The 25,286-nt window shown below is 52.5% G+C and overlaps 3 protein-coding genes across 8 annotated transcripts in view; 2 read left to right on the plus strand and 1 right to left on the minus strand.

Annotated features, from left to right (window-relative positions):
- Positions 1-2,473: 2,473 nt before the first annotated feature.
- On the plus strand, positions 2,474-9,642 carry HAGHL (hydroxyacylglutathione hydrolase like). Of its 3 annotated transcripts, none has more exons than XM_064461398.1 (8): positions 2,474-2,723; positions 3,779-3,843; positions 3,923-4,040; positions 4,600-4,708; positions 4,877-4,980; positions 5,142-5,243; positions 5,330-5,409; positions 5,779-9,642. In XM_064461398.1, the coding sequence occupies exons 1-8, from the start codon at positions 2,619-2,621 to the stop codon at positions 5,942-5,944; spliced, it is 849 nt and encodes a 282-aa protein (XP_064317468.1). In that variant the 5' UTR covers positions 2,474-2,618; the 3' UTR covers positions 5,945-9,642. The 3 variants fall into 3 exon arrangements, with proteins under 3 accessions (XP_064317468.1, XP_064317469.1, XP_064317470.1); XM_064461399.1 differs by having other exon boundaries at positions 5,333-5,409; XM_064461400.1 differs by lacking the exon at positions 5,330-5,409.
- Positions 8,098-22,151, minus strand: CIAO3 (cytosolic iron-sulfur assembly component 3). 3 transcript variants are annotated; one of them, XR_010374585.1, is made up of 12 exons: positions 22,038-22,151; positions 20,506-20,601; positions 18,806-18,949; positions 18,344-18,476; positions 17,820-17,954; positions 17,362-17,480; positions 16,092-16,221; positions 15,773-15,845; positions 12,352-12,489; positions 11,112-11,269; positions 8,864-10,079; positions 8,098-8,476 (listed from the first exon to the last, which is right to left on the minus strand). XR_010374585.1 is itself a non-coding variant. In XM_064461395.1 (11 exons), exons 1-11 carry the CDS (start codon positions 22,101-22,103, stop codon positions 9,841-9,843), a joined length of 1,431 nt encoding a protein of 476 aa, XP_064317465.1. In that variant the 5' UTR covers positions 22,104-22,151; the 3' UTR covers positions 8,098-9,840. The 3 variants fall into 3 exon arrangements, 2 of the variants coding, with proteins under 2 accessions (XP_064317465.1, XP_064317466.1); XM_064461395.1 differs by having other exon boundaries at positions 8,098-10,079; XM_064461396.1 differs by lacking the exon at positions 22,038-22,151 and adding an exon at positions 20,799-21,221 and having other exon boundaries at positions 8,098-10,079.
- A 73-nt stretch (positions 22,152-22,224) lies between these two features.
- MSLN (mesothelin) overlaps positions 22,225-25,286 on the plus strand; it is a 79,106-nt gene continuing 76,044 nt past the window's right edge. For both annotated transcript variants that reach the window (XM_064461402.1, XM_064461401.1), the window contains exons 1-2: positions 22,225-22,370; positions 25,113-25,226. The gene's annotated coding sequence lies outside the window, so the exon portion shown is untranslated. The remainder of the gene's footprint in view (positions 22,371-25,112; positions 25,227-25,286) is intronic.

Genomic DNA, 25,286 nt, shown 5'->3' on the forward strand with positions numbered 1-25,286 from the left:
CAGGCAGGGTGGCCCGGGCTGGGAACGGCACACGGGCGCTGCCCGGCTTTTCTCTTCCGCTGACGTTCCCTGTCTTGGGCTGCAGTGCTGGCTTAGGGATCGCCCTGTTGCTTATACCCTTTCGCTCTTGACTTAAGCCTGTTTACAAGTACCTGCTTACCGCTCTTAAGTGTGATCTGTATGTTACTTGTGTTAGTACCGCACAAACGAAGAAGGGATTTGTCTGCTGGCTCAAAATTCTGAGAAGAACTTAGGTAGCGACTAACTGCATGTCTAACAGTGACGAGATCCTCCAACCTTGCTGCCGGTAGCCAGAGCGGCTGCTTTGTACCTTGCTGTGAGTAACGTGGCAAACGAGCATTTATTTGCTGGGCGCTGTTCCCCAGCGGGAGAGCAGTGGTTCCCGTGAGCCGCTGGGCCTGCGAGCGAGACCCCAGCTTACGGGCCCGGCTTGCGGCAGATGCCGTGTGCTGCTGGGGTTCATCGCCCAGCCTGCAGCCTCTGCCTGGCCCAGCCTCTCCGCTGGGAAGGCCACAGAGGTGATGTTATAAATGGAGAAGGTGTCCCTGTATTGCCAGATTAAACAGGGCTTCGATCTCAGACCCCCCTGAGAAAGCACTTTAGCGCGGCACGTTTCTTTTTCTTGGTTGGTCTGAGGGGCTTAAAAGCCGTCTCTGTCGTCGGAGTAGCGCTGTGTGACCCCGGTCTGCAGCCAGCTTGAGAACGGCAGGGAGGGAACGTCCCCTCGGGCTCTTTTTTCTGACGGGGAGTGTGTCGCAGTGGATGTACAGGACCAACGGGGGGGAAAACCCAAGTTTTCAGCGAGCGGGTCGCCCCCTCCTGCGCTTCCCATCCTCCTGCGCGGTGTCTTTAAACAAGAGACGTGAGCGAAGGGTGGTAGGACCCAGCCTTGCGGGCTTGGCATCTACGTCTTTAATGCATCTTCCTCCTAATTATATTTTAAACTTGTTTCTTGGTCGCGGTTGCGTACTGCCGATCTGCTCAAGTACAAGGGATTTTCAAACAAAAGTTTTGCAGCTGAAACTAGCAAAAGATTCAATCGATTTTGGTTCCAGTTTCTCCCCCTCTCCCCAGTGGGTGTTGGTAAGTAATGCCACGATGGGGTCCGTGTCACCTCGGCCTGCTGTTCCAACCGACACGCTGCATGGCAGCACGGGAGCGGGACTGGGTGTCGCACCGTTTCTTTATTTGCTTTAAAAAGGGAAATTGTACGTAGTTCGGAAAGAAAAGCGGTACCTAAAACTTTACTGCCTCCTTAGCTCGAATGCTGTGCCGCTACAGCGGGGCGTGACTGTACTGGTGGCGGTTTGACAAATGAGCAAATAAACAACAGCTGTAAACCGAGCCTCGTGGGGCGCTCTGGAAGAGGGGACTGTCTTGATCTCACAATTTTATCTATTTCTTTTTTTCTATACTAGCGATTGACGTCAACCAGCTGGAAGCATCTTCCTACCTGATCCTGGGGGGGGGTGAGCGGGTGGCATTTTGGGGTCCTCTGGGCCTTTGTTCAAGCTCTTGTTCCAACTGTACTTTCTGAAAGAACAGAGCACGTTCAGCGCTCGTTTCCCGCTCGCAAGCACCCTTCCCTCCTTCACGAGTGGCCTTTGGGGGACCACGGTCACCCCTGAACCGGGGGCTGGGAAAGGAGCCGGGGCACGGCTCTGCTCCTGCCTGCCCCACGCCCGGGGTGCTCTTTGGGCTCGAGTGGGTTGGAGGCTGTCCCTGGGGCTCTGGCTTGGTCCTGCACGAGACCCTGCGCGGCCCCCCCTGCTGCTAAAGAGCGTCCAGGACCCCTCGTACCACCGTGGGTGGCCGATGTGCCCCGCTCCTGGTGGGAGCCGGCACCCCCAACCCTCCCGCGGGCGCGAGAGCCTCGTCCCTCTCGTTTTGGCGTGTTGGCGGTGGGAGAAGTGGCTGGTTTTGCCCGTCGGGCCGCGGCGAGGGTGAGGGGCCAACGCCGCAGTTTTGGGGTGGGGGGTACACGCGGGGCTCCCCTGCGCCTTCAGCCTCGCAAGCCTGGGTGCTGGTGGGACCCGGTGGGTGGCAGGGTGAGCCGCGGGGCCCCGCGTGGGGATGTGGGGGAGCCAGGGTGGAATACTGGGGGGGGGAGGGGGGTGTCTCGCCCCTCCGCCTCCCCCCGTGGGGGTCTCGCCCCTCCTGCCTCGCACCGGCAGCTCCGGGAGCCGCATTGCGCCGGGGGCCGGGCCGGGGTGGGGGGAAGGAAGGAGGGGAGCCCCCCACGCACCGCGCGGGATGTCACCCCGCCCCACGCAGCGTGATCCGCCCCGCACTGCACCGGCGGGGGCGGGACGCGCCTGCCCGCTGCGGGGAGGGACCGCGCCGGGGCTCCGGCCGGCGCCGCCCGCAGGGACCGCGCGCGTCACGCGTGGGCTGGGGTGGGGGGGAACCGCGCACCCCCGCGTGTCCTCGCCCCGCGGCTGCGTGGGGCCGGGGCCGCCCCCCACCCCCTGTTACCGTGTGGAGCCGGGGCCGCCCCCCTCTTTCGCCGTGTGGGGGCAGACAAACCCCCCCCCCCCACCGCGATTTGCTGCGTGGGGTCCCCACCCGTGTCCCGCGGCCGGCGCTGCTGAGGGACCATGAAGGTGAAGGTGATTTCTGTCCTGGAGGACAACTACATGTACCTGGTCATCGAGGAGAGCACCCGGGACGCCGTCGCCGTGGACGCCGCAGTCCCCAAAAGGGTGAGAGGTGCTTTGCTCCCCCCCTCCACGTCCCGGGTGGGCTGCGGGGTCCCACGCAGGGGAACGTGCCCGTGGTGGTGGCCCCACGTGGGGTTGGCGTGCGGGGTCTTCGCCTGCAGCGGGCTGAATCCACATGTGCGTGGAGCATCCCACCGGCGGGGGGTCGGTCCCCGTTCGGCCCCACGGAGCGGGTGTGCGAGTGGGTGTGTGTGGGCAACACCCTGCTCCCACCCGCCCCTGGGTGCGGGGGATTTCCGTGTCGCCCTCCCCATCACCCCTCCCCGCGCTGGGAGCCTTGCAGACCCCAAAGCCAGTCAGAATAACCCAAAAAAGAGCTTCGGAGCTTCTCCCGTGTGAAGTCCCGCTTTCCGAGAGCCAGCTGGCAGCTGTGCCGCTGGAGGCCGGCGGGGAAGGCAGCGGCCGGGGGTCGCCCCTCGCCGCCGTGACCCCCGCGGCCCCCCTGCATGGTGACCCCCTTGTGCCACCCTCAGCCGCTGCTCACCCTGCGAGCGCTGTCGCGGCTTTTAGGCGTTTGTTGCTGACTCGGATGTTTCCTTCCTCTCCGAGGAACGTAATCAGGAGCAGCCGGAGGGTTTGTTAGTAGCAGTGAATTTTAAATTGTCATTAAAAGCCTTCCGGCAGCTGAGCCCGTGGGGTTGGCAGCCCCACGCGGCTCCTCGGGGTGCGCGGCCGCCGTCTCCCCACCGCGGCAGTGACCCCACGCCGGGCCCGTGCCGCACCTGTTTGCGCTGCGAAAGCACCGGCCGTAAAATGTCGCCGTCCCCATGGGAGCGGCGCGTTCTCGTCCCCCTGCTCTGCTCTGCGCGATGGGGTCGGGCGTGGGGAACCGAGCCTTCGTCCCACCCTCTGCCCCTCACTGCAAGGCGGGTGTTTTTGAGCGCTTTTCTCTGCCCTGGTCTGCCGGGTCTCTCGCCTGCAGAGCGGTGCCATACGGGACCGGGACAGATCCTGCGCTGGGAGGGGCACGGTGGCCATGGCGCGCGTGTCACCTCTTCTCTGCGTGCTCACTTCCTTCTGCTCTGGGTCCGTTTCAGTTGCTGGAAATCATCAGGAAGGAGGACGTGGTGCTCAGAGCGATCCTCACCACCCACCACCACTGGTAAGTGCCGCCGGCGCAAGTTGGGGGCAGCCGTGCCCGGCGTGGGGCTGGGTGCCCACTCCCTCCTCTGCCGGCTCAGGGACCACGCGAGGGGCAACGAGGAGCTGGCGAGGCTCTGCCCCGGCCTGCGGGTGTACGGCGCCGACGAGCGGATCGGGGCCCTGACGCACAAGGTGACCCACGACCAGGAGCTGACGGTGCGTTGGCTGTGGGACGGCGGGAGCGCCCCGGGGCTCAGCCCCCGCACCCCCGCGCACAGATCCTGCCCCCGTGGGGCTGGCGCGGTGCCGCCCCGGTGGGGAGTGGAGCTGGGCGATGGCGCAGTCCCCGGCGGTGCGGCACCGTGCCGGGAGCTAACGGGGCTGGTGCTTGGCCAGGGCCGCGCTTGAGCTCCCGTTGCCTTGGGGCGGGTGCAGATGTGGCACCGTGGATTCGGGGCTGGGATGGAGCACTGGCCTGGGGGAGAAGCCTCATCCCATTCCTGGTCCGTTTGGGATTGCACTGGGGGACCAAATCCTCTCCTGGGCCCCCAACTCTCCTCAGACCCCAACCCTCTCCTGGGACCCCGCTGCTAAACGCAGTTAGAGCAGACATGTGCAACCCGGGACTCACCCAAACCCGTCCCCTGGCACATCTGTGACGCACTGAGCCGCCGGCAGGCGACGCCGTGGGCCTTGGGGAGGTCCGGGGAGGGGGTCTGGCTGTCCGGCAGGCCCGGGGTGACCCCAGCGGGGTCCTGACCCTCTCTCGCTGCAGTTCGGGGCCATCCGGGTGAGGTGCCTGTTCACCCCCTGCCACACCTCGGGCCACATGTGCTACTTCATGTGGGAGGACGGCTGCCCGGACGCGCCGGCTCTCTTCTCAGGTATCCCACCCTGCCGACGCACACCCCGCAGGTACCGGGGACGCGGGGCGTGCTGCCTGCGCGCTGCCGGCCTGTCCCCCCCTCGCTCGATGCTCACGAGGCGATGGTGACCCCATCCCTGGGAGCAGGGCCAGGGTCCCCTCCGTGCCCAGACCCCTTTCCCCATAGGTGACACCCTATTTGTGGGAGGCTGCGGGAAGTTCTTCGAAGGGACGGCGGAGCAAATGTACACCAACCTTACCCAAATCCTGGGGGCTTTGCCGAAGGAGACGGTGAGCGCCCCGCATCTCAGCACCAGCCTGGGGAGGGACCCCGAAATCAGGAGGGGGGCTGGAGGCTGGCACTGCTTGGGAAGCAGCCCCTGTCCCCAGGGACCGGGCTGGGTCGGACCTGGCACGCCTGTGACGCTGGGTGCTTCCCGCTGGTGTTGCAGAAGGTGTTCTGCGGCCACGAATGCACCGTCCGAAACCTCAAGTTCGCCTTGAAAGTGGAACCAGAGAATGAAGCCGTGAAGAAGAAACTCGCGTGGGCCAAAGTAAGTGGCCGTGCCCCTGCCGGGGTGGGGGCGGAGGAGGGTGCTGGATGCTGGCGGGTTTTTGGATCAGTCTGGTTCCTCGGCAGCAGCGGGATGACGAGGACTTGCCCACGGTGCCCTCCACGCTGCAGGAGGAGTTCCTCTACAACCCCTTCCTGCGGATCACGTAAGCAGCACCGGCACCTCGGAGGCACGACGGGCCCTGCCGCAGGTTGGCCCTGAACTGAGCCAGGGGGGTGGGGGCTGCTCCGGCCCCCAAACTCTGCTCCCTTTTTCCCTCCAGCGTCACCCCTTCTCCCATGGCTTCACGAGCTGGTGGGAAACCCAAGCCCCGAGGGAGGGGAGGGTGTCTGGACGGGGCGTCCTGCACTGCCCGGCACGGGGTACCCGCGGGCGAGCCCGGTGTGCGCCAGCAGCCACCCGGCACGAGGCCGTGAACCCCCCGCTGTCCGTCCTGGCGTGCGCTGGGGTCCCAGCGGGGAGGTGGGTCCCTGTCCCGTCCCCCGCGGTCGCAGCAGAGCCCGTCTCCTTGCAGGGAGGAGCCCTTGCGGAAGTTCACGGGCAAGACGGACCCAGTGGAGGTGCTGAGGACCCTGCGCACCGAGAAGGATAACTTCAAGAAGCCCAAGGAGCAACCCAATCCCCAGGCCATGCTCGCGTTTGACTGGGGACTTTTTAGCCCCTTCCTCGAGAAGAAGTGAGCAGCCGCGGTGGCGGCTGCCGAAACGCAGCGTCCCCGTCGTGCCGGGGGCTCTGTCCGCGGCTGCGTCCCTCCGGCTCCTTCCCGTACGACTCGGAAATTCGGAAGTGGTTTGTGTCTTTAACCTGCTTGTTTTGAGGCTGCTCCGCTTCGCCCCCTCCAGCGCCGTGCCCGGCTCCCCTGGCCCGCGGGAGCTTTGCTGAGGACCCGGTCCCCGCGGGACGGCAGCGTGTGGGTGCCTTTGGCGAGCTCAGGTGGCCGTTCAGCCCGCCCGGCCGCTGGGCTGCTGCTGGCCAGGAGGTGTTTTTGAGGTGAGGATACCCACACTCGCGACATTTGGGTTGGGGGGTGCAGGAGCTGCCACCTGTCCTGCAGCCCGTGGGAGCCATGGGAAGAGTATGGAAAAGGTGGGGGCTCCTGGGGAAGCGCGGTGCTGCGCCCCACGGACCCGCCGGCACCCGCCGGGCTGGAAGGCTCTCCTGCCCGTGGTCCTGCCAGGCCTGGGTGCTGCACCGCGCTTCCCGGGGTCAGCTGCAGCGGAGCCTGGCGGCAGCGCGGCTCCAAAGCCGCCGACCTCCTGCGGGGCCGGGCTGTGCTGGCGGGGAAGCCCTCCCGGCCCTGCCTGCTCCGCTCCAGCCCGCCCTGCGCCCTTCTCAGGCCACGGGTGGGCAGGGATAAGGCGCAGAGGCTTGGATGCACGTGAGGAAGCCGGGAAGGGGACTGGCGTTTTTGCTGGTGCTCAGCGGCACCTCGGCTCCAGCCCTGGGCTAACAGAAACCCTCGTTGCAGTGGGTTCGCGGTATTTTTTCCCCCATTTTTATAGTAGGCCAAGATCAAAACGTTGCGTAGGGGTTTGTCACAACCGCTGGCTGATGGGCGCCATCCAAACCGCTTAAACCATGCAGCATAGGTTCAGGTGGAGCTCAGGCCTGGAGGAAAGCGTGCCCGAACCCCCGGCTTCGTGAAATACTTTCCAAGGTGTGAGCTTTTAGGCAGCAAACAACAACGCGCTGCTTTTTTTTCCCCTAAGATTAAAAAAAAACTGGAAAACACTCGGCTGAGCATACATTTGTGTTGTCTTTAGGACAAGGGTGAGGGAGCCGCTGGCTCTCTTACGCCTCTTCAGCTTGCAGCCTTCGGTTTGTGCAGAATCACTACTGCATTTTATTTTGATTTTTTTTTAAAGACTGTGAAATGTGCAAAGCTTTTATTTGCAGGAGGGGAGGCGCATTACAAACCAGTAGTTGTCATTTTTTGGGGCCGTAAGGCTTGATGGTAGCTGTGTAAATAGCTGTGACAGCTCCGGGCGGGATGGTAGCACGTCCCTGGTTTCACCTTTACCTCAGCGCGTGCACCACCGTCACGGTGTCGCCGAGCTTATGCCCAGTGTGCGGCCTTCACGCACAGGTCCTTTTATCACATGTAGCGTTAGCATTTACTCTCCCCCACAGGAGGGGAAGAATTAATCCCGCTGCACGACCCGCCTCGGTGCCGCTGCCTCGAAGTCACTGGGTTTCACTGCACTGGTAGCGCGTAGCCGTTACCTGGGCGGTCGCTGGCAGTTCGTTTGTCCCGGGAGCAGCGATGCACCCGCGCGCGTTCGGGAGGGTTCCGGCAGTAGCAGCGAGCCTGCTCGCGCTGATAGCGGCAGCGTGCAGCTCAGGGGCTGGGAGAAATGCAAGCTGTTCTTGATAACACGGCAAGAACGGACGTCCGGGAGCGTCAGCAGGGGCCGAGGCCTCAGACAGCTTTAGCAGCGTGCGCATCAGCTCCACACCTGGTAACTGGAGCTGAAACGTAGCCCCCCCCCCCAGCTGTTTAATCTGCAGCTCATTTTGCTGTATTTATTCGTGCGCTTCCGCCCTGATGTTGCATGTTCTCAGCAGAAACAGGATGCGTTTCTTTTGCACTGATGTACAGGGTTTGTATCTCGGCGCTCCAGCGACCGGGACTGGCTTGGCGTTAGCCGCGGCGGCTCTTGCTGCGGGCAGCGATGTTTGGCGTCACACTGCGCGTTATAAACCCGCGCGTGGAAAAGGGTGTTCGCGGAAACCACCGACTTCCTTGTGGAATGAATGGGGTGGGTGGGGGGGGGAGCAGCGGGGGCTTCTCGCCTTACGAACACTGTGAATTCACTAATTGATCGGCAACACCTGAAAAATGTAAAGCTTTTAATTAAAACAATTTTTTTAAAAAAAGGTGTTTTACACTGTTGGCTTACTTGTAATGAGGAGGGGAGGAGGCGCTGCGAGGGAGACGCAGCCGTACGCCAGAGGAGCCGTTACAAGAGGCGGGTCAAGGTCTGCCAGCTTTGCTTTCTGACAGCCCTAAGCTCAAGGGCTGCAGGAAGTGGGTGAGTGAGGGTTACCTCTGGCGAGGGGCCGGGGCGGTCCCAGCCTGGGCTGGACGCGGTACCCAGCCCCTTCTGCCTGCATTTACGCTGAAGGGACAAAGCAATGCGGCAGCTTTGTTTTCCGTTTTCATCCGCTTAATGCTACTTTCTGCACAGTCCTTCTTCCTCACATAGCAGTAACTGGAAAAAGGAGAAATACTGAAGTGATTCAGTTTCGGTGATCCTTAAGTTCATATTCACTTGCCGCCACAGCGGTCGCCAGGAGGGATGCCACGTCTCCGGCATCCCTTCCCCGCAAGGTCAGGTACAGCTGCAAACCCTCCCACTACCGAGTTCCCCTCCCTGCACGCGCTGTAACTCTGGGAAATCTGATATTCAGGTCGAATGGATCACGCCAGAGTCCTTCAGTCAGTAGTTTTTTTCTGTAATTAGTCTGAAAATACCCGTATGCCACAATACAGAGAGCGAGACAGGCAGGTGTCCTCGCCAGTAACCAAAGACCAAACGTTTCATGTCCCCCAGCCTCCCGGCAGGGCGCCGCACTACCCCAGGCGCGGTTTTACTGACCTCTTGGATTGTTCTGGCAAACTACTTGTTGTAATGATGACACCTCACGGCCGCCTTCTGTTAGCTTTTGTAAAGTAACACCTTTCAGAGACACCGAGGACTTTGTCCTTTGCCGGAAGGAAGGTTGGCAGGAACTTCTTACTTGAAACACTGTAAAGAATTGTTTTCTTGGAATTTAAGGATCGTCAGCGATGGTGAGGATGGGGTAGATGTGACGATTCTGTGACTCTCTCTACTGTGTATTTAAGGAAAGAGCGGTGTAATTGCCCACAGTTAGAGACAATTTATATAATTAAAGGGGAAAAAAAACCCAGCACTCTAGCTTTTTCTTCTTAAATATTAATTCACACCCCATTTCAGCAGGCAGCAAAGCAGCCCTAGGGATGATGCTTCTCAGGGGCTGCTGGCTCCCACCCGCTCTGACAGAGCAAAGATGCGCAGCTGGGCCTCGAGGTGGCCGGTCGGGGTGGCGAAATGGAAACCCAAGGTCTAGTTGGAGCATTTGTAACCAGCTGAGGACGTCCCAACAGAGACGGCCGTAAAACCCTGTGCCGGGACACCACAGCAAGGCCTGGGCGCGTAACGCCGTCGCGTCGCTCAGAGCTGCGCGAGGCTCCCGCCTGCTGCAAGCTGGGCCCTTCAGTACCTTAAATTCACCAGCTCTGGTCGGAACGGGGTTGTGACGGGAGCGCAGATTTAGTCCTTAAAGAGTGCGTAGAGGCGAGAATGCGTTACTGCTTCTTCTGACGCGTTTTAAGTCGGCGTTTGGTTTTTATTTACATCACTTGAGTAATTATAAAGCTGTAGGAATTAATATTGCCTGCCTCTGCGCACGTTACCTTCTCACCCCTAACGAGAGTCAGAAATTGCAAACACCCGGTGATGGCCCAGAGCTTTAGCTGTCTTTTGAGAATCTTAAATAGAACCGAGTTAAAAAGGCACTGAGCGTCCGTGTCTGGGCCTCACGGCGTCACTCTTCACCATTTGATGTTAAACCCAGCGCTCGTTTTCTCCACCGCGTGGTACTCTGTGTGCAAAGCTTTTGCAGCCTTTCCCGACGCCGCGCCGCCCAGCCACTGCTCGTAGAGTGCATTTACAGTCTGGTTCTTCTCGGGAATTTCAGTCTTAAGAGAGTCGTACAACCTCTCAACTTGCTGGAGCTGGTCCTTGCTGGATTCACCATCCAGTTTGATCTGACCGCCTCCGTTTAAACAGCCTGCGTGCAACAAGGCGAGGAAACGTCGCTGTGGTTAGAGAGCACTTCAGCTTTATCAGAACAAAAAATAAAACCGACTACAGTTAATTTACTCTGCACCTGAAAACAGTTACAGAAATGAAAATGCCATGAGAATGGTGGTTTGCTTGGCAGTCATCCCGCCGCAGCCCTAGCGGGGAGATGCTCGGCCGATCCCGCCTGCAGCCGGCCGTGGGAGACGGCTGCCGAGGCAGGCTGGGACGCGCCAGGCAGGCGGAGGAGCAGGGAGCTCTGGCTCCCGTCCCGTGCCTCCAGAAAAGGGCCGGGACACAATCCAGGTGCGAACAGCCTTGGGAGTCTCAACTGAAGGTAGGACAAACGCCCCAGGATACGTCCGGGGTTTGGTGCCGGGGCGGAGGCGCGCTCCGAGCTGAGGCAGGCGGCGCGTGGCTGCCCGGAGCGTGTCCCGGTGCCGCGCAGCCTCTGGGCTGGGAGTCGCGCGGAGCCTCGGGGAGGAAGCGGCCGCTCACGGTACCAGAGCGGCAGCGCAGCATCGCCGCAGGCCAGGTTCAAGCTGGCCGTGCTCTCTGCTAGCAGAGTCAAAGAGAACCAGGAGGGAGAAGGAGGAGGGCTTGCACAAAGCGGAAAAGGGAATAAAATAAAATAGGTAGAAAGAGACTTTCTTCACCAGCCACAGCAAGCATTCCCTAAAAGCATTACCGTCAGTTTTGTGCAATTTTAGAGGAAGAACCTCTTCACGTACCAAAGAGCTTAGAAAACCAGGACTTCCTTAAAGTCACTAGTTGTGTACCTTTTGTGCAATGGAATTTAACTGTCATTAGTTAAATCCTGAAGAACTCCTAGCTTCTAGGTAAGAAAGCACACACGCACACAACTCTGAAATCCTGATGCTGTGACTACCACGTCTCAGGAGCCTGAAGGCTTTGCCACAACACTCAGGATGTCAGACATTGCCTACTGTTCCTGTATTTTAGTTCTAGTTTCACACAGCTTCTTACAGCTACAGAGCGTAACGGCGAATCCCTGCCTTACCGGACGGGCAGGCCATGACTTCCACGTAGTGATAGGGCGACTTCCCTCGCTTCAGCTTTTGCACTAAGTTCTGTATGTTTCGAAAGCCGTACGCCAAAGCAAACTGGAGCAGGACTACTCCGTCCTTCTCCAGTGTCACCTCCTGGAAGTCCTTGTTTCTGAGGAACAAGAGCAGAGAAAATGCCTTATCCAAATTAAGTTCTATTTTAAACATCAAAAAGCCCTGTGCTAAAACAAAGTGCTCTGTGCAATCTTATTCAAGAAAGCTGTCCTAGTTCCTTCCCAACCATAACAAAACAGATGAAGGAACTAGCTTACAGATTCTTTTCCAGTCTCCTTTGAGGACCTGCCACCTGAACTGAGTTTGCCAAAGAACACCTGTGTTGAATAAATCCTTAAAAGCAAAGCAGATGGAGCCTAAACAAAACCTTCATTGTGAGAGGCTGCCTGAGCTGCCTTCAGCCAACTTATACATCAGCGAGGCCACTGAGGACGCTTTTAAATTGTTGTGGGTCGTAAAAGCAGGGAGCAGACCGTTACTGGAGGCTTCCCGAGGCCAGCGGAAATACCGGCTCCTGATAACAGTAGTAAGTCTAAAAGTAGTAAGATAAAAGTAGTCTCATTTTTATCAAGTATTTCATACTGACGCTTAGGGGGACTGTGCCTTCTGCTTCCTAGACTGGAGAACCCTAACCATAAATATTGCTAATCATCAGGGCTATAATTCATTACGAAGGGTCCATGAATGTTCTAACTGGGAAGCTAGAAGGGATCCCAGCTGAACAAGCCCCCACACCCAAACACAAGTGACTTGTTTTGTCTTACCACAACATAGCTAAAACAGAGCCCTGAAGCCCTGACCCGAGATTTTGGGTTCTGTGACAGCTACATCAGTAACAAATTTGCTTTCGTGGAGTGACTACAGGTGAAGAAGCATAGATCCGTGTGAGCTCTGCCTCCTAAACAACTCTAAAAATTGTCTGCAACTTGATACTGGGAAAATCCATCAGGCCAAAAGAAAGTGTGTGGGTGGCGAAGGGGCTAGAAGTCTCCGAGGGAAAGGCTGTGTGGAACAGTGGCTGATTTATTGCTCAGCAACTGTGGGAGTGAGAAGCCAATTCCCATGCCTTGAAGTAAAATGTTTAACATTGCAAAGAAAGTTTCAGTGCATTACCAAGATAACAGCATGAACAGGACTGCAGTAGAAGTAGTGCTTTCCGTAGGATTTTAAACTTCTTACTTTAAAGGTTTGTACTGAATTGTATCCACTTGAATTCCGAAGAGTTCCTTGGCTGCATACTTGTAGATGTGCTCCAAATAGCCACCAGAACCACCCCCGGCGTGGCTGGTGAGCTCCTCCTCTGCAGCGCTACCGAACCTGGGGGGAAGGGAAAAAGCAGCAGCTTTAGGGGAATCTTTGATAAAACACAACAGCCAGCACGAATGCAAAGGTCCAGGGGACTCAAAAGCAACAGAACAAGCCACAGCCCAGCTGCCCCCGAGCTCCTTTCTCCTGGGAACCAACTATTTATAGCTTCGGAGCCCGGCAGATTTAACCCCGCGCTGCCTAGCGTCCTTCGGGTCAAGCTGCGCGGAAATACTGTCACGTGCCACAACAAGACCTGACCCGCGCCCTGCCAACGTATCAAAAACACGTTTGGGAACGTTTGACTCACAAAGGCAGTTACCCGACCTGCGTATTTTGTTACCTTCTCGTTTAATACCTCTACAAACAGCCCGGGTTACGCTTAGAAATGGGAGGAGGAAAAGAACGAAGCAATGGCAGCACGAGTCTGTGCAACCTACACTTCTCTCGGAGAACACACACTAGCAGAAGTCCTGCCTCAGTCAAGAGACATCTCATCAGTGCTGAAGCTTTTCTGCAACACCAACAGAAGCAGAGTTCATTATTGAAAGCTCTAGTCCCGTGTTAAAACACAGTTTTTGAAACCAGCTGCTTTAGATGTGGTTGCCGGGACATGAGAGAACGCTTCTGGGAGGTATCGGCGCCACGATTGCAAGCTCAGAGAGGTGAAATCTGTGTTGCTGTGGTTTCGTGTGCTTAAAGTTGTGTAACAAAGGGGAACCAACCTAACGCTGCCGGGACGTTCGCCCCGTACCCGGCTGTCCTCAGCGGGACCCCGGTTCAAGTTCAACACGTTTCTGGTGTTAAACAGCTCTGTTAACACAAGTTCTGTAATTCTAGTTCTGCGCAAATAATTCCGTCTCACCGACATGCCAAAACGCAACCAACTATTCAGAGGTCAAGATAAAGTTTCTTGAGAACAGCTCACCAGATGGAAGCCACAACAATAGCTTTTGTTACGAGAGAATAACAAGACGAGGGATCTGCTTCTAAGCACTCATCAGGCAGTGACACTTGCTTTCTCCCACTAACAGCTGCAGAAGGGAAAACACTTGAATTCAGGCCAAACGCTTTTGAGTCAAGTCAAAGATGTTGCCTCTCGCAGATAAAAATCTTAGCTTTGGAAGAACTGCAGAAGGCAACACTTTAGCCTGCGATCACCCTCAGAAACTATTTTTAATTTGATCTTGTTTACAGGAACTGAGCTTCATTAACAAAATGTTTCAGTGTGTCTGGCCTCACGTACTGCTACTCTCTTCAAACGAGGCTGCCGGTAAGCTTCAGCGCTGGCCTGGAGCAAACGGTTGTACCAGCACAAGTCCTGGGATTTCTGGCACTTCATCTCCTCCTTGCTGCCAAACGTAATAACCTCTTAATGGGCTTTTCCACGTGCTGGAGGATAGAGCGGAGCAACAGCCGTCGGACTGCTTATGTGAACGCTCCAAGTTCTGAGGAATACGTGCTGTTTGTGACCAGTCAATTTACTGAGTATGTTAAAGCTCACAAAAGGTTATAGAGGTGCTTTATCACCACGAGCATGAGGCCTAGTGCTCAGAATGTGCTCCCGAGAAGTTGGCCAGAGATTTTTATCAAGTAATTAGACATTCAGTTCTATGTTATAACTGACACTTCCATAATGGCGTTTCCTAAGGGAACCCAAACACTTCAGAATCTCTTTTTTCTCCGCAAATTTTCTGTTAGCGGTGTAACGATAAAGTGGGTAGAACAGATGCACTCGTTTACGGGGCAACTTCAGAAGTTGCATTTTTGAGACTCAACCATGCAGCCGTTTATTATAGCTGTAGATTCTTTTTTTGATGTGAAAGCAATCTGTGCGTAGGCTACGTCAGAAAAAAGACACTTAATCCTGGAAAAAATGTGCATAAATAGAGCTGTGCTAATGAATGTGTTATGTGAAACCTACACCTCCCGATCCACTGAAATGGAGCAGGAGGAGACCGAGGCTCTGGGTATGGGCGTTATTTTAAATCTCCTTTTTAAACTAAGCATCCCTTACACGAAAGGGACTGGACGGCAACAGACGGTCTCTATCTCACATTCCCCTTCTTTCCAGAAGCACGGGAGTGACCAGTGTTTATAACAATTAAAACTAATCTAGGAAATAGGCTGCGTGTAAGGCCACTTCCCTTCGTAGCTCCGTCAACACACACGTGCTGACCAGACGCTTCTGGAGCAAAGGCTGCCAACGGCACTCAGTTGTACAAGAAAGATTTGAAGCCTATTCGCAAATAAATCAAATTTCAAAACAAGAGTGTCACGTCTGCAAGGGGGACAGCGGAAAACAGACGAGTGTCACATTCTCATCACACGCTGGATGCTGCGTTTTTGGGGCATCAAAATCTCTCCTAAAAACTTAGGGAGCCAGAGCAGTAAATTTTTGAATCGTATGCTTGATCACCTCTTGTAATTCTTAACGGTTCCTGCACATGTAGCCTTTCTGTTTCTTAATGCGCAAAGAGCTACAAAGACATTTCTTTTAAACTGAAGAAGAGAACGCTTTGGCTTAGCGTTCAGCGCGGAACCACTGCCGCATGTCAGTTTAGATGAGGAAAACGTGATTTTAGTGTTTCCACAGTCACTTAGATCTCCGTGCAGTTGTCACTTAACCAGATGTTACTTTTCAGTTGAAGCAACTGAAGCCTCATCTGTTTTGCACATGTTTTAGATCTCATGTTTTTTACAGATAAAGACTCCTAGAGATTAGCTGAGTGACCTAAATATTTCTTATTTACGTTGCAGTTCTGGAATCCTTACGGTAGCTCTGATAACTAGGAACAGATACAGGCAAGCTGAGTACAGCACAGTAACAGGCTTTCTTCTAGCGAGCTCCTTTAGCACTGATCTAGATTCTTCAACTTCTCAAAGTTTGCAGGTAGATTTTTGCGGGATTCCACCAGCCATACTGTGAGTAACAGTAACGGCAGTAAATGCCTGTCGTGCAACTTGTACTTCTCAGCACGACTATTTTGCCATTATTCTCTCACCAAGCTAATTCTAGCGATCCTGCTGCTTTACAGTGAGAGCTGCTAATCCTTGGACTACCAAAATCTACGTAGTTACAGATTCTCCAAGAGTGGGAATTCATCGTATTCTGTAGATTAAGTATTTTAATACACAATTGTCCTGACTGAAGTGACACAAGAAAACAAGTCAAACACAAACACACGCAGCCTTGCGTGGAACAGTAGTGGAATGGCAAATCCTGCGGAAGAACTCTAGAAATACTGGATGAAAAAGAACATGACCAAAGACACAAACGCGATTTTGTTCTTACATGGCATCCAAAGGAGCAGGATCTACATCTGACAGAGCCACTCCTTCTTGTTCCAACAACTTCAGCACTTCTCCTAAAATGGAACCACAGATATAAGAAGTTCTTATTTTGGTGATAAAGGAAAACAAAATCCACAGAGAAGTATGTAAGACTGCATCTGCAGTCTTTACCAGGACACGCTTTGCATGACTGAAGTGTAATTATACAGCCATATCCATACGCTACAGCCCCTCTCAGAGACAAAGGGTTATCGAAACTAGCAAGTGCCTTGCTCTGGAGGCTTACAGAAATTAGCTGGACTATCTTGGGCTCTGCTTACCTGTGGTGATTACACAGTCCACATCACGAGTTTGGTACTCTTGGTTGAAAAAGTCTGGCCTTGAAGCCTCTAGCTTTTTGTCGTAACAGGGCATTACTGTTACGTGGTATATCTGGTCAGGTGTTAAGTGCTGGAAGAAAGACAAAGCTGTGCAGTTGGACTGGCCAATGTCAAACCTATCTTGAGAGAGATGTTTTCCAGGTAAAATGCTGAAACTAACGCCACCATGCCTCTGGAAATACTCTCCACTACTACTGAGCTTTTGGGATTTTTTAGAGAGAGATATATATCTACACACACACATATGTACACACACATTTATATATACACTAAATTATTTCTCTCATAGAACCCAATTTTAGTCTGCAGCAAGTGTCAGCAGTGTGGTCTTTACAGGCTCCCCCCCCCCCCCCTTTTGCTAGTGCAGATGATCCAAAGTCAGTCAGTGAAATCAATTCCTAATTACGCAGCTAGAGAATATGCTTCCTCCATGCTACTAAAACCCAGCCCACAAGAAATGATCTGGCGTTGGACAAAAACCTCACGACCATCCACGAAATAAGGCCAGGCCAAGGAAACAAGTCATTGACTCAAGGCCATTGTTTCGGTATCTTGTGCCAAGTATCCTCAGTGGCTGCCAATTTTTGTAACAAGTATGCAGATGTCAGCATTTACTTAATGCAATTGTTAAAACATTGCTCATTAACGGACTATAAATCATACAATCAGAAGTGGTGCTTCAGTTTCTTACTGGGCAAATCTAGGCTACTAGTATAACGCTAGTCTTTAAATATCAAATTTACATTTGGAAGGTTTCCAGAGGTTACAGACTGAGAACAGAACTAAGTCAAACTGAAACAGAACATTAAGTTGGGAACGAGCAAGGCATTTTTAGACAAGACATGATCTGCACGTATGCACTGACTGAAGTTTTGTCGTAGGATAATTTATTTTAAGTTACTCACCAACTCTAAACAACATGAAAATACCACACACAGACAAGATGGGAGCAAAAGGACACTGAAAAATAAGTTCCTCTAGCCTTCTCAGATAACTTCCAGAGGTTTTAAGCAGCCCATGCAGCATGAGCTTAGTGTTACTGCCCTAGTTGCTAACTTCTCATTAGATAATTGAGGAAGGTGCTGCCTTTGCAAGATAATTTTTACCTTTAAACTCTAATGTGTAACATGTAGCAAAGTAAAAAATTATCTGCATAAAGCCTTCCATTTGAGCGGTTTGCTGTTAAGCATGGCTCACTTCAGACCCTCACCTGCTGCTCTGCAAAATGGCCCTTGACCAAGGAGCCCATGACCTGCTGTGGAGACTTGGTGGTGCTGATGTAAGGAATGATGAAGCTGCCGTGGGTTTTCTCTGCGTAGCAGATCCAACCTGATAAAAGTGTAATTAGCAAATTAAATTAAAAATAGCAAGCACCTCTTCACTCTCCTCACCCTCCCCCCAGTCCCAGGCTTCGCACCCTTTAATAACCGTTTTCAGCACAAAAAGCAAAGGAAGCGTAACACAAGATTCATTTTAGAGAGCTCATTAGGTAACTGCACAGATCATTACTGCTCTTAACACCAAGAGCTCTTTGTATTGTGAAGAGAGTAATCCCCTAAGCAAATTCATCCATTTAAACTTTTCTGACCAGCTTTCTGAATTTTCCTCCTAGTGTACCATTAGCATGCCATTTTATTATTTCCCTAACTAACTACTCTAATACCGTACCTGGGCAGGCAGATGCTAGCATTGGCAAAGCCTTTTTGTCTTCAGATTGCTTTCGAAAGCGTTTTACAAACTCTTGTTGGCTCTCCAATAGGCTGAAGTTTCTTGAGAAAGTTGTATCAAATACATAGTGCACACCTAGGAGGTACAGCATCTGTGTTAAAGTTCACAGGGGAGATACGCCGACTACAACAAAAACCCTCCGGTCAAACCGCATTCAAACTTATTTACAGGTATCAATCTCTGCAGTTGAGAATGAACCTCCTTCCCTAGCACATCAGCACAGTAAGACGAGCGAAAGTGATGGGAGGACTGCAAATCATTTAAAGCTCCTTCCTTCCATCACTCCAAGTTTATTATGCGACTCAAGTCGTAGCCAGTTTGCATTTTAGCTAATGCCCATTACGAAATGTTATGAATCCACGGGGAGGTTAAATCACGTCACCCTTGTGCGCTTGGAACAGTTACGCTTAACACGCACCCCAGCAGCCCCCTCCGTGATTAAGAGAATGCAATCCCACACTTGCCTAAACTCTTTAAGAATGCAGTCAACCTCTTGGCTGTTTCCAGAACACCCATTTTACATCTTGCAGCCAGCGAAGCTCTGGACTGTGGTGAGACAGAAACCACCACCAACTTCTGTTCGTTGGGAGCGGCAGTCTTTGAAAAAAACCAAGCAAACCACACTGTTCAGACAACGTTCATATGGCGCACGCAACACTTCCCGCACACTAGAACACCAGAAAGTATCTCCCAGCTTAACTCTGAAGTCAGTAACTTACTACATTAAAGGTCCTTTCCAAACCCATGATTACTTTTTAAAAATCGGAAAAGCCACAACAGAGCACTGCCAACATCCTCCGATCCTTCAGACGCCTGAAACTACTTTTTACGTGCGCTGTTTCCACGCCTGCTTCTGCAGATGCGTCGTACCAACCTATTAAGGCTTTCAAACTCTGCAGCAGACCTAGCTGTGACTTGTCACCTACCTTGTTAAAGGTTAGCATTTTGCAGAGCTCTTCATGGCTCTGTTGAGTGATTAAAACACTCTCTGCTGATGTAATGCAGCCACTACAAGCTAAGCAGTCGTTCAGAGTAATTTTAGCCTTTTCCAGTTTTTGTGCTCCTCCATCCTAGAAGGAAACAGACTACACTCAGTTCTGATCACAGCGTAGAATTAGGTAGCAGTTTTCCCACCCTACTACGCTTAGTAACACAGATGTTGCCCTTTTAATGCACTCGGTTTATCATAAAAAAAGTATTTTTTATTTTTAGTAAGATGGGGAGGAAGAGAAGTGTCTTTGCATTTTGCTGCTCTTAATAGGATTATTTGGCACACAGATAGAAAGATGCTGAGGAACTTCAGGAGAATTTTAGCAAGACCAAGAACATAACTTTTATCAAATACAGAACAGTTGTTTAGGCCACAATTACTCGTGCTATCTGGTGGGCTGATATTGCTCCAAAATATCAAAATGATACTTTCTCAGATGCAAACAGGGTCTGTCTTGCTCGGTTTTTCAACCTGTGGGTGGCTGAAGACTGGGATAGCGAGGCTAACCCACTGCAGATTGCAGCTGCTATTTTAGCCACAAAACTGTAGACCGCAGGGATCCTGAGCCTTTAAGCACCAGCGTTGAATATTACACTGGAGAAAGCGTGCCAGGTTCGTCACCTCTGTCAGGTGCTGCTCGTGTTATTGAACAGGACTGGAGCTGTTTCTTCGCAGGAACTTGAATTTTCACTCCTAAACAGATCATGTAACCAGGCTACAAGCTTGATTTTTAATTGATACTGGGTGTTCTGCAATCTTTCTCTGTGCATAACTTTCACCGACACTGATGGGAGAACTGTATGGTGGCATATCAAAGACAGAGCGTGGCTTGCCACTGGAAGGAAATACCTTTCGTAATATTTGACCTGAATAAATCAGCTTTCCCATGAGACTCTCCTCTTAAACTTCATTTCTCAATTAAAGCCAGAAACAGACCGAGCAATTAGGTACTACTAAATTAAAATGTTAAAATAAGAAACCAGGCTTCTTTGGAAGTGCTGTACCCCCTTTTCAGTCAAAAGGTCATCATCTGCTTAAAACTAAAAGTACCATTTCTAGATGGATTCCCAGCTTGCTTAACTAAGAAATGTTAACCTTTTCTGTGTAAACAGGAAAATAATTCTCCAAAACTCAACATTAATTTCATAAGCAGGAGGCTTATAAATTCTGCAGGCTATTTAAGAAATAATTTGAAATATTATTTAAAAAAAAATCAGAGCAAAATTTAAGAGTATGTATTTGACTCTCTCTGTGAGTCAGCACTCCGCTGTATGACATAATGCAATAAGAAAATACATTGTCTCAGATAATTTAGGAACTGCTAATAGTTAAGAATTGATGGCAAAATAGACCTCTCAGCTTATCTGCTTGTATACTGAAAACCATCGCCAATTGATGTCGGTGTTTCAGAGCATAAAAGATGGACAGAAAGTCAGAATTACTGCTTATAAAACCAGATGATTAAGAAGTTGGACTTTGGAAAAAAGATACAAGAACGCTGACAGCAATAACAACATTCTTCTAACATCTTGGCCCTCTCTGAGGAATTAACTAGCTGTAGGCTACTCAAATACTTAACAGTACACTCACGTTTTCTGGGTATTTTACACAATAATGAAGAAAAATTACACATACCTGATTGATCTGAAAATAGCTTCCATCTGCTTCAATTCTGATCTTAGCTGCTGCTTTTCCAGGCTTTTTTTCCACTTTTACGGGCTTGATGCATTCCTGAAAGAGAAATAAAGCCCAAAAGCGAGGAGATGAGAAAACAAAGTGTGGAAGAGGAAGATTTAACAGAAATGAGAATGATCGAACCCGAGCACTAGTTCTAGAGTGAATACTGCTTACTCTGCCATAAGCTATGCTGGATTTACATACAGCATCTATAACCACCGAGAGAAAACATAAAAGCAACAACCGCTTACCCCTTTTTTACAGAAGGAACACTTTTCCAGCATCATACCAAAAACAGAGGACAATTTTGCCGTTCTTTCTGGAGAACACAGCTGTGTTTTACGGAGCCTGGAAACGAACAGAGGCTCGCCTGCACAGTCCTCCTCTCTGGAATCTTACAGATGATCGTGCGCTCTTCATTGCAAATTTTAACCGATGGAGGCGTGGTCACCAGAGTCAACATGTGGCTAGTGCCAATGAAGTTTCATTTAACGTCCAACGGACTCTGACGACCTCAGGACTGCTTCCAGTTTTCTGTATTGTTCTGTGATGTAGTCTCAAGGGTGTTTTTGCATTTTGTGCAATTTTTATTCTCTAGGCACCTCGTGACTCCTTGTCCTACTTCTACCCCTATGATTCTCTTTGCCTTTTACCAGCCTTGCTCTGCCAACATTTTTAGTTTCCCCCCACCCCAAATTAATCCAGCTTTACTACATTTTGCAAGATTCAGACACTAGCACGAGCAAGTTGTCGTGATTCTTCACTGAATAAAATTACAACCTCTACTAGAAACAGAAAAGCAGGCCGCATAATGTACATGGAAGACTTCACCAGGAAACCCAAGTGCTGCAAGGCAAATTAACAGGGTTCATTATGCCTTATTCCACTGATTTCACTCCACGGATGTTTTTCTGGTGTACTTGTCCGAAATTACGTATGGGATTACTATTTTGTACTTTTGCTAGCGCTTGAAGACTCTGAAAGGAACAGTCTTGACCCGTCCTTGCCGCTCGCTCCCGCACGCCGGCACGGGCTCCTGTGTGGCCGAGTTGTGTGCACGGAAACTTGTTTAGGCTGAAGCTTTTTTTGGGGTGGGTTTAGATTAACATTCCACTGAGCAGTTCCCAGATCGGGGTGGGAAAGACGGACTGGCTGCTGGGCCATGACTTCTCTCTTCAGCTGCTTTCAGAGGCTGCCGCCCCCCTCCCCCCCGTTCCCGGCGCACCGGCTGGAGGCGACAGCGAGGGATCTCCGGGTGTTTTTTCCTTTCACCGCTGTATTTAGCTGCGCTCGGGGCAGGCCCGCACGGCCTCCCTCCGCCGCCCGGCGGGGCCGCCACCCACCACCCCTCAGCGCCATCTTCTCGCCCCCCGCCCCCAGCGGCTCCCGCGGCGAGCGGCAAGGCCGGGCCTCCCCTCACAGGGCCGCAGGCTCTCCCCCGCGGCCGGCCCTCGCCGCCCCGATCCCGGCAGCCCCCGGCCCGCACCCACCTGGGAGGGCCCAATGTAATCGTCCAGGTCGGTGAGCTGCAGCACCCCGCTGAAGGGAGACGCCATCCCGACCCCGCCGCCGACGAGCGCGGCGGCCGGCAGGTGGGGTGCCACACTGTCGTAAAAGGGGACCTGCCACACTGTCGTAAAAGGGGTCATGCCACACTGCCGGAAAGGAAGGCGGGGCGGAGATGCGCGGGAGAGTCAGCGGGATGTGTTGTGTGTTAGAGGTTCAAAGCTCAGCCTGAGGAAGTGTTAGTTCTGTGAAGGAAACACTTTTATTTACGCAAGAAGCCGTGGAGAAAGTGGTGTAACAGTCTTTCAAGGCTGCTGGTAAGGCTGTAGTGCTGTCAGGTTGGGAACTTGGCAGCTTCTTGATGGCAGACCCGGCGTGGGGATTCCCCCGTGCCAGTGGGAAAGCCTGGCCAGTTTGGGCTCTTGCAGAATGCAGCCTAATGCACATTAACGGGAGCTTTATTGAAGAACAACAACAAAAAAAGCCTTTGCACTGTTTGCAGAAGTGCCCTGAGGCACCTGGGTGGAAAGCGATGAGTGCGGCGTGCGGAGCTGCGTGTGACTCCAGGCATAGCGGTAGGGAGGCTGCAAGGTAGCACCTAGGGCCGGGTCCTGAAAGCACTGTTGGGTTTTGTCCTTGCAGCTTCAAAAAGCTGTTCAGGGTGTGAAGACGGGGCTCCAGACAGCATACTTTACTGACAAATGTACCAGACTCTGCTGATTTCTATATGACCTTAACATCCTGCAATTGCACCGCTAGATTATTCTTAAGAAGCGATGAGCTCTGAAGACAGTAAACTCCCTTGTTGATTGAAGTATTGTGTGGCTTTCTCTGTTTCTCCAGAATAACTTATCATTTAGAGGTGGGATATAATCTTACAAAACAGCGTGTAGTAGCCAGAGGGGGAGAACAAAGTGAAAAGTCTGAAACGTGTGGTTTTTCATATATGTTTTTGCTCTTCCAGTTACAGGAGGTGCTGAAATAAATATTGAGGCACCTGATCAGTTCTGAATCCACAGAGATTGTCCACAGAGACAATGATCTGTTCAAGGGTCTGGAATAACCGTTCCACCTCCTGATAGCTTTCCCATAAGCCCATTTGGAAATGCTTTGCTAGTGGAGTAGACTCCCAAGGGAAGGAGTGAAAGTCGTCTGCAAAGTCGGTTACAATTAGGTTGTGCAAAGCACTGGGGAACAGGCTGTGGGCAACAGTGCTGCCGCTCCTTCGCGGCGAACTAAGTGTGACCCGGTGTGACTTTCCAACTGACCCTGCATGTGGTATCCTGTGCGGCGATACTGAGCTTACGGCAGAGTGCATGCCAGGAGGTCCCGCTGCAAAATCGGGCATGTCATTCCCTTCATGCAATAAGCTATTATTTTCTATACAGTGGGGGAGAATCTGCCATCAGGCAGAGGAGGAATAACCTTTTTGTATACTTTTGCTATGCAGATATGAGCCTTTTGCAATTTGTTTGCATTCTAAAAAAAATTGCTGGCTGGGCATGAGCCAGCAGTGCCCAGGTGGCCAAGGAGGCCACCAGCCCCCGGGCTTGTGTCAGCACTGGTGTGGCCAGCAGGGGCCGGGCAGGGATGGGGCCCCTGTGCTCGGCCCTGGGGAGGCCCCACCTCGAATGCTGGGCTCAGGTTTGGGCCCCTCAGGACAAGAAGGGCCTTGAGGGGCTGGAGCGTGTCCAGAGAAGGGCAGCGGGGCTGGGGCAGGGTCTGGAGCACAAGTGTGCTGGGGGGCGGCTGGGGGGGCTGGGGGGGTTTAGCCTGGAGAAGAGGGGGGCTGAGGGGAGCCCTTCTTGCTCTCTGCAGCTGCCTGAGAGGGGCTGGAGTGAGGGGGGGTCGGTCTCTGCTCCCAAGTCACCAGTGACGGGATGAGAGGGAACGGCCTCAGGCTGCGTCAGGGGAGGTTTAGGTTGGGTGTGAGGGAAAATGTCTTTAGTGCCAGAGCGGTCAGGCCTTGGCACAGGCTGCCCAGAGAGGTGGGGGAGTCACCGTCCCTGGGGGGGTTCAAAAGACGTGTAGCCGTGGCACCTGGGGCCATGGTTTAGGGGGCCTAGGGGTGTTGGGCTGGCAGTTGGACTTGATGATCCTAGAGGTCTTTTCCAACCTTAATGATTCTATGATTCTATTCTTGATTCTATAAATATAAAGGTGTCAGTACAAGGGAAAACTTGATGGTAACTCCTAAGTCCTCTTTCACTCACCTGCTGATGGCTGTTGTGAATATCCTCCTTCAAGATGAAACCCAGAATAGGGTCCCAGCAAATCTTTCAGGCTCTGAGCACTTAGTTCCTATATGGAAAAAATAATAATAGAAAAATTAGGTACATTCATCCGAAACTATGCGGAGTTGCTTACTCAGTAGTTACATAATAGAGACTTTTGAGCTGTACAGCAACGCTTGGATCGTGTTGGCTGTTCCCAGGCAAGTGCAGGTGGGGCTGTGCAAGAACCTGACCCTGCTCTCTGCGGAGGTGGTTGTGTCTCCAAGGCAGAGCTCGCAGCAGTGCTCAATTTTATGATGTGTTATGTCCATTTCTGGATTAAGGCCTGTGAATGTGTTAGTGGCCATGATGGGGTAGTTGGAGGCGAATCTGATGTCATCTTGGGCTGTGAATTGGCCTTTGTGTAGGATATTTGAATTCCGCTGAAGCCCAGTACAACACGTTGATACCAAGAATGATCTATGGCATTGCCAATCACTCTGTACAGGCTTTCAGCTCAATACCTTAAATCTGGCATTGAAGCGAACAAGATCTTGCATGGAGGATTGTTCTATGAATTTCCCAAGATTTATGTCAATCCATTTTCTCATTCCTCTTTGGGTGTCGCAGGCAATCCCTAGAAAGAGGAAAAACACTACAGGTCTAATGGCAAGGCAGTGTTACCAACTAAGACAACCCATGTCCCTTCAGGGCAGCCATGATGATGCTAATGAAAGGCATGTCGGTAGGACACCATTCCTGGGGGTGTTGACTGTTTTAGATTATTTGTTGAATTAAGAGACTATATCGGAGCTAATTTCCACTCTTGGAAATGTCCCCATGCAGTGCGAGTAGGACTCATGGACAGGACCAGCTCCAAGGAGACTTTAAATCAAGTCTGGACCTGCTCTATTCCTGCTCAGTGAGGTCGGCTCCAGCCACATGGACAGCTCGTTGAAGGTAGGAACCCATGACTGGTATTTTGTAGGCTGGAAACAAACTCTGTGAACACTCCCCATC

The sequence above is a fragment of the Phalacrocorax carbo genome, chromosome 10 (assembly GCF_963921805.1).
Source record: "Phalacrocorax carbo chromosome 10, bPhaCar2.1, whole genome shotgun sequence".
NCBI classification, from domain to species: domain Eukaryota; kingdom Metazoa; phylum Chordata; class Aves; order Suliformes; family Phalacrocoracidae; genus Phalacrocorax; species Phalacrocorax carbo.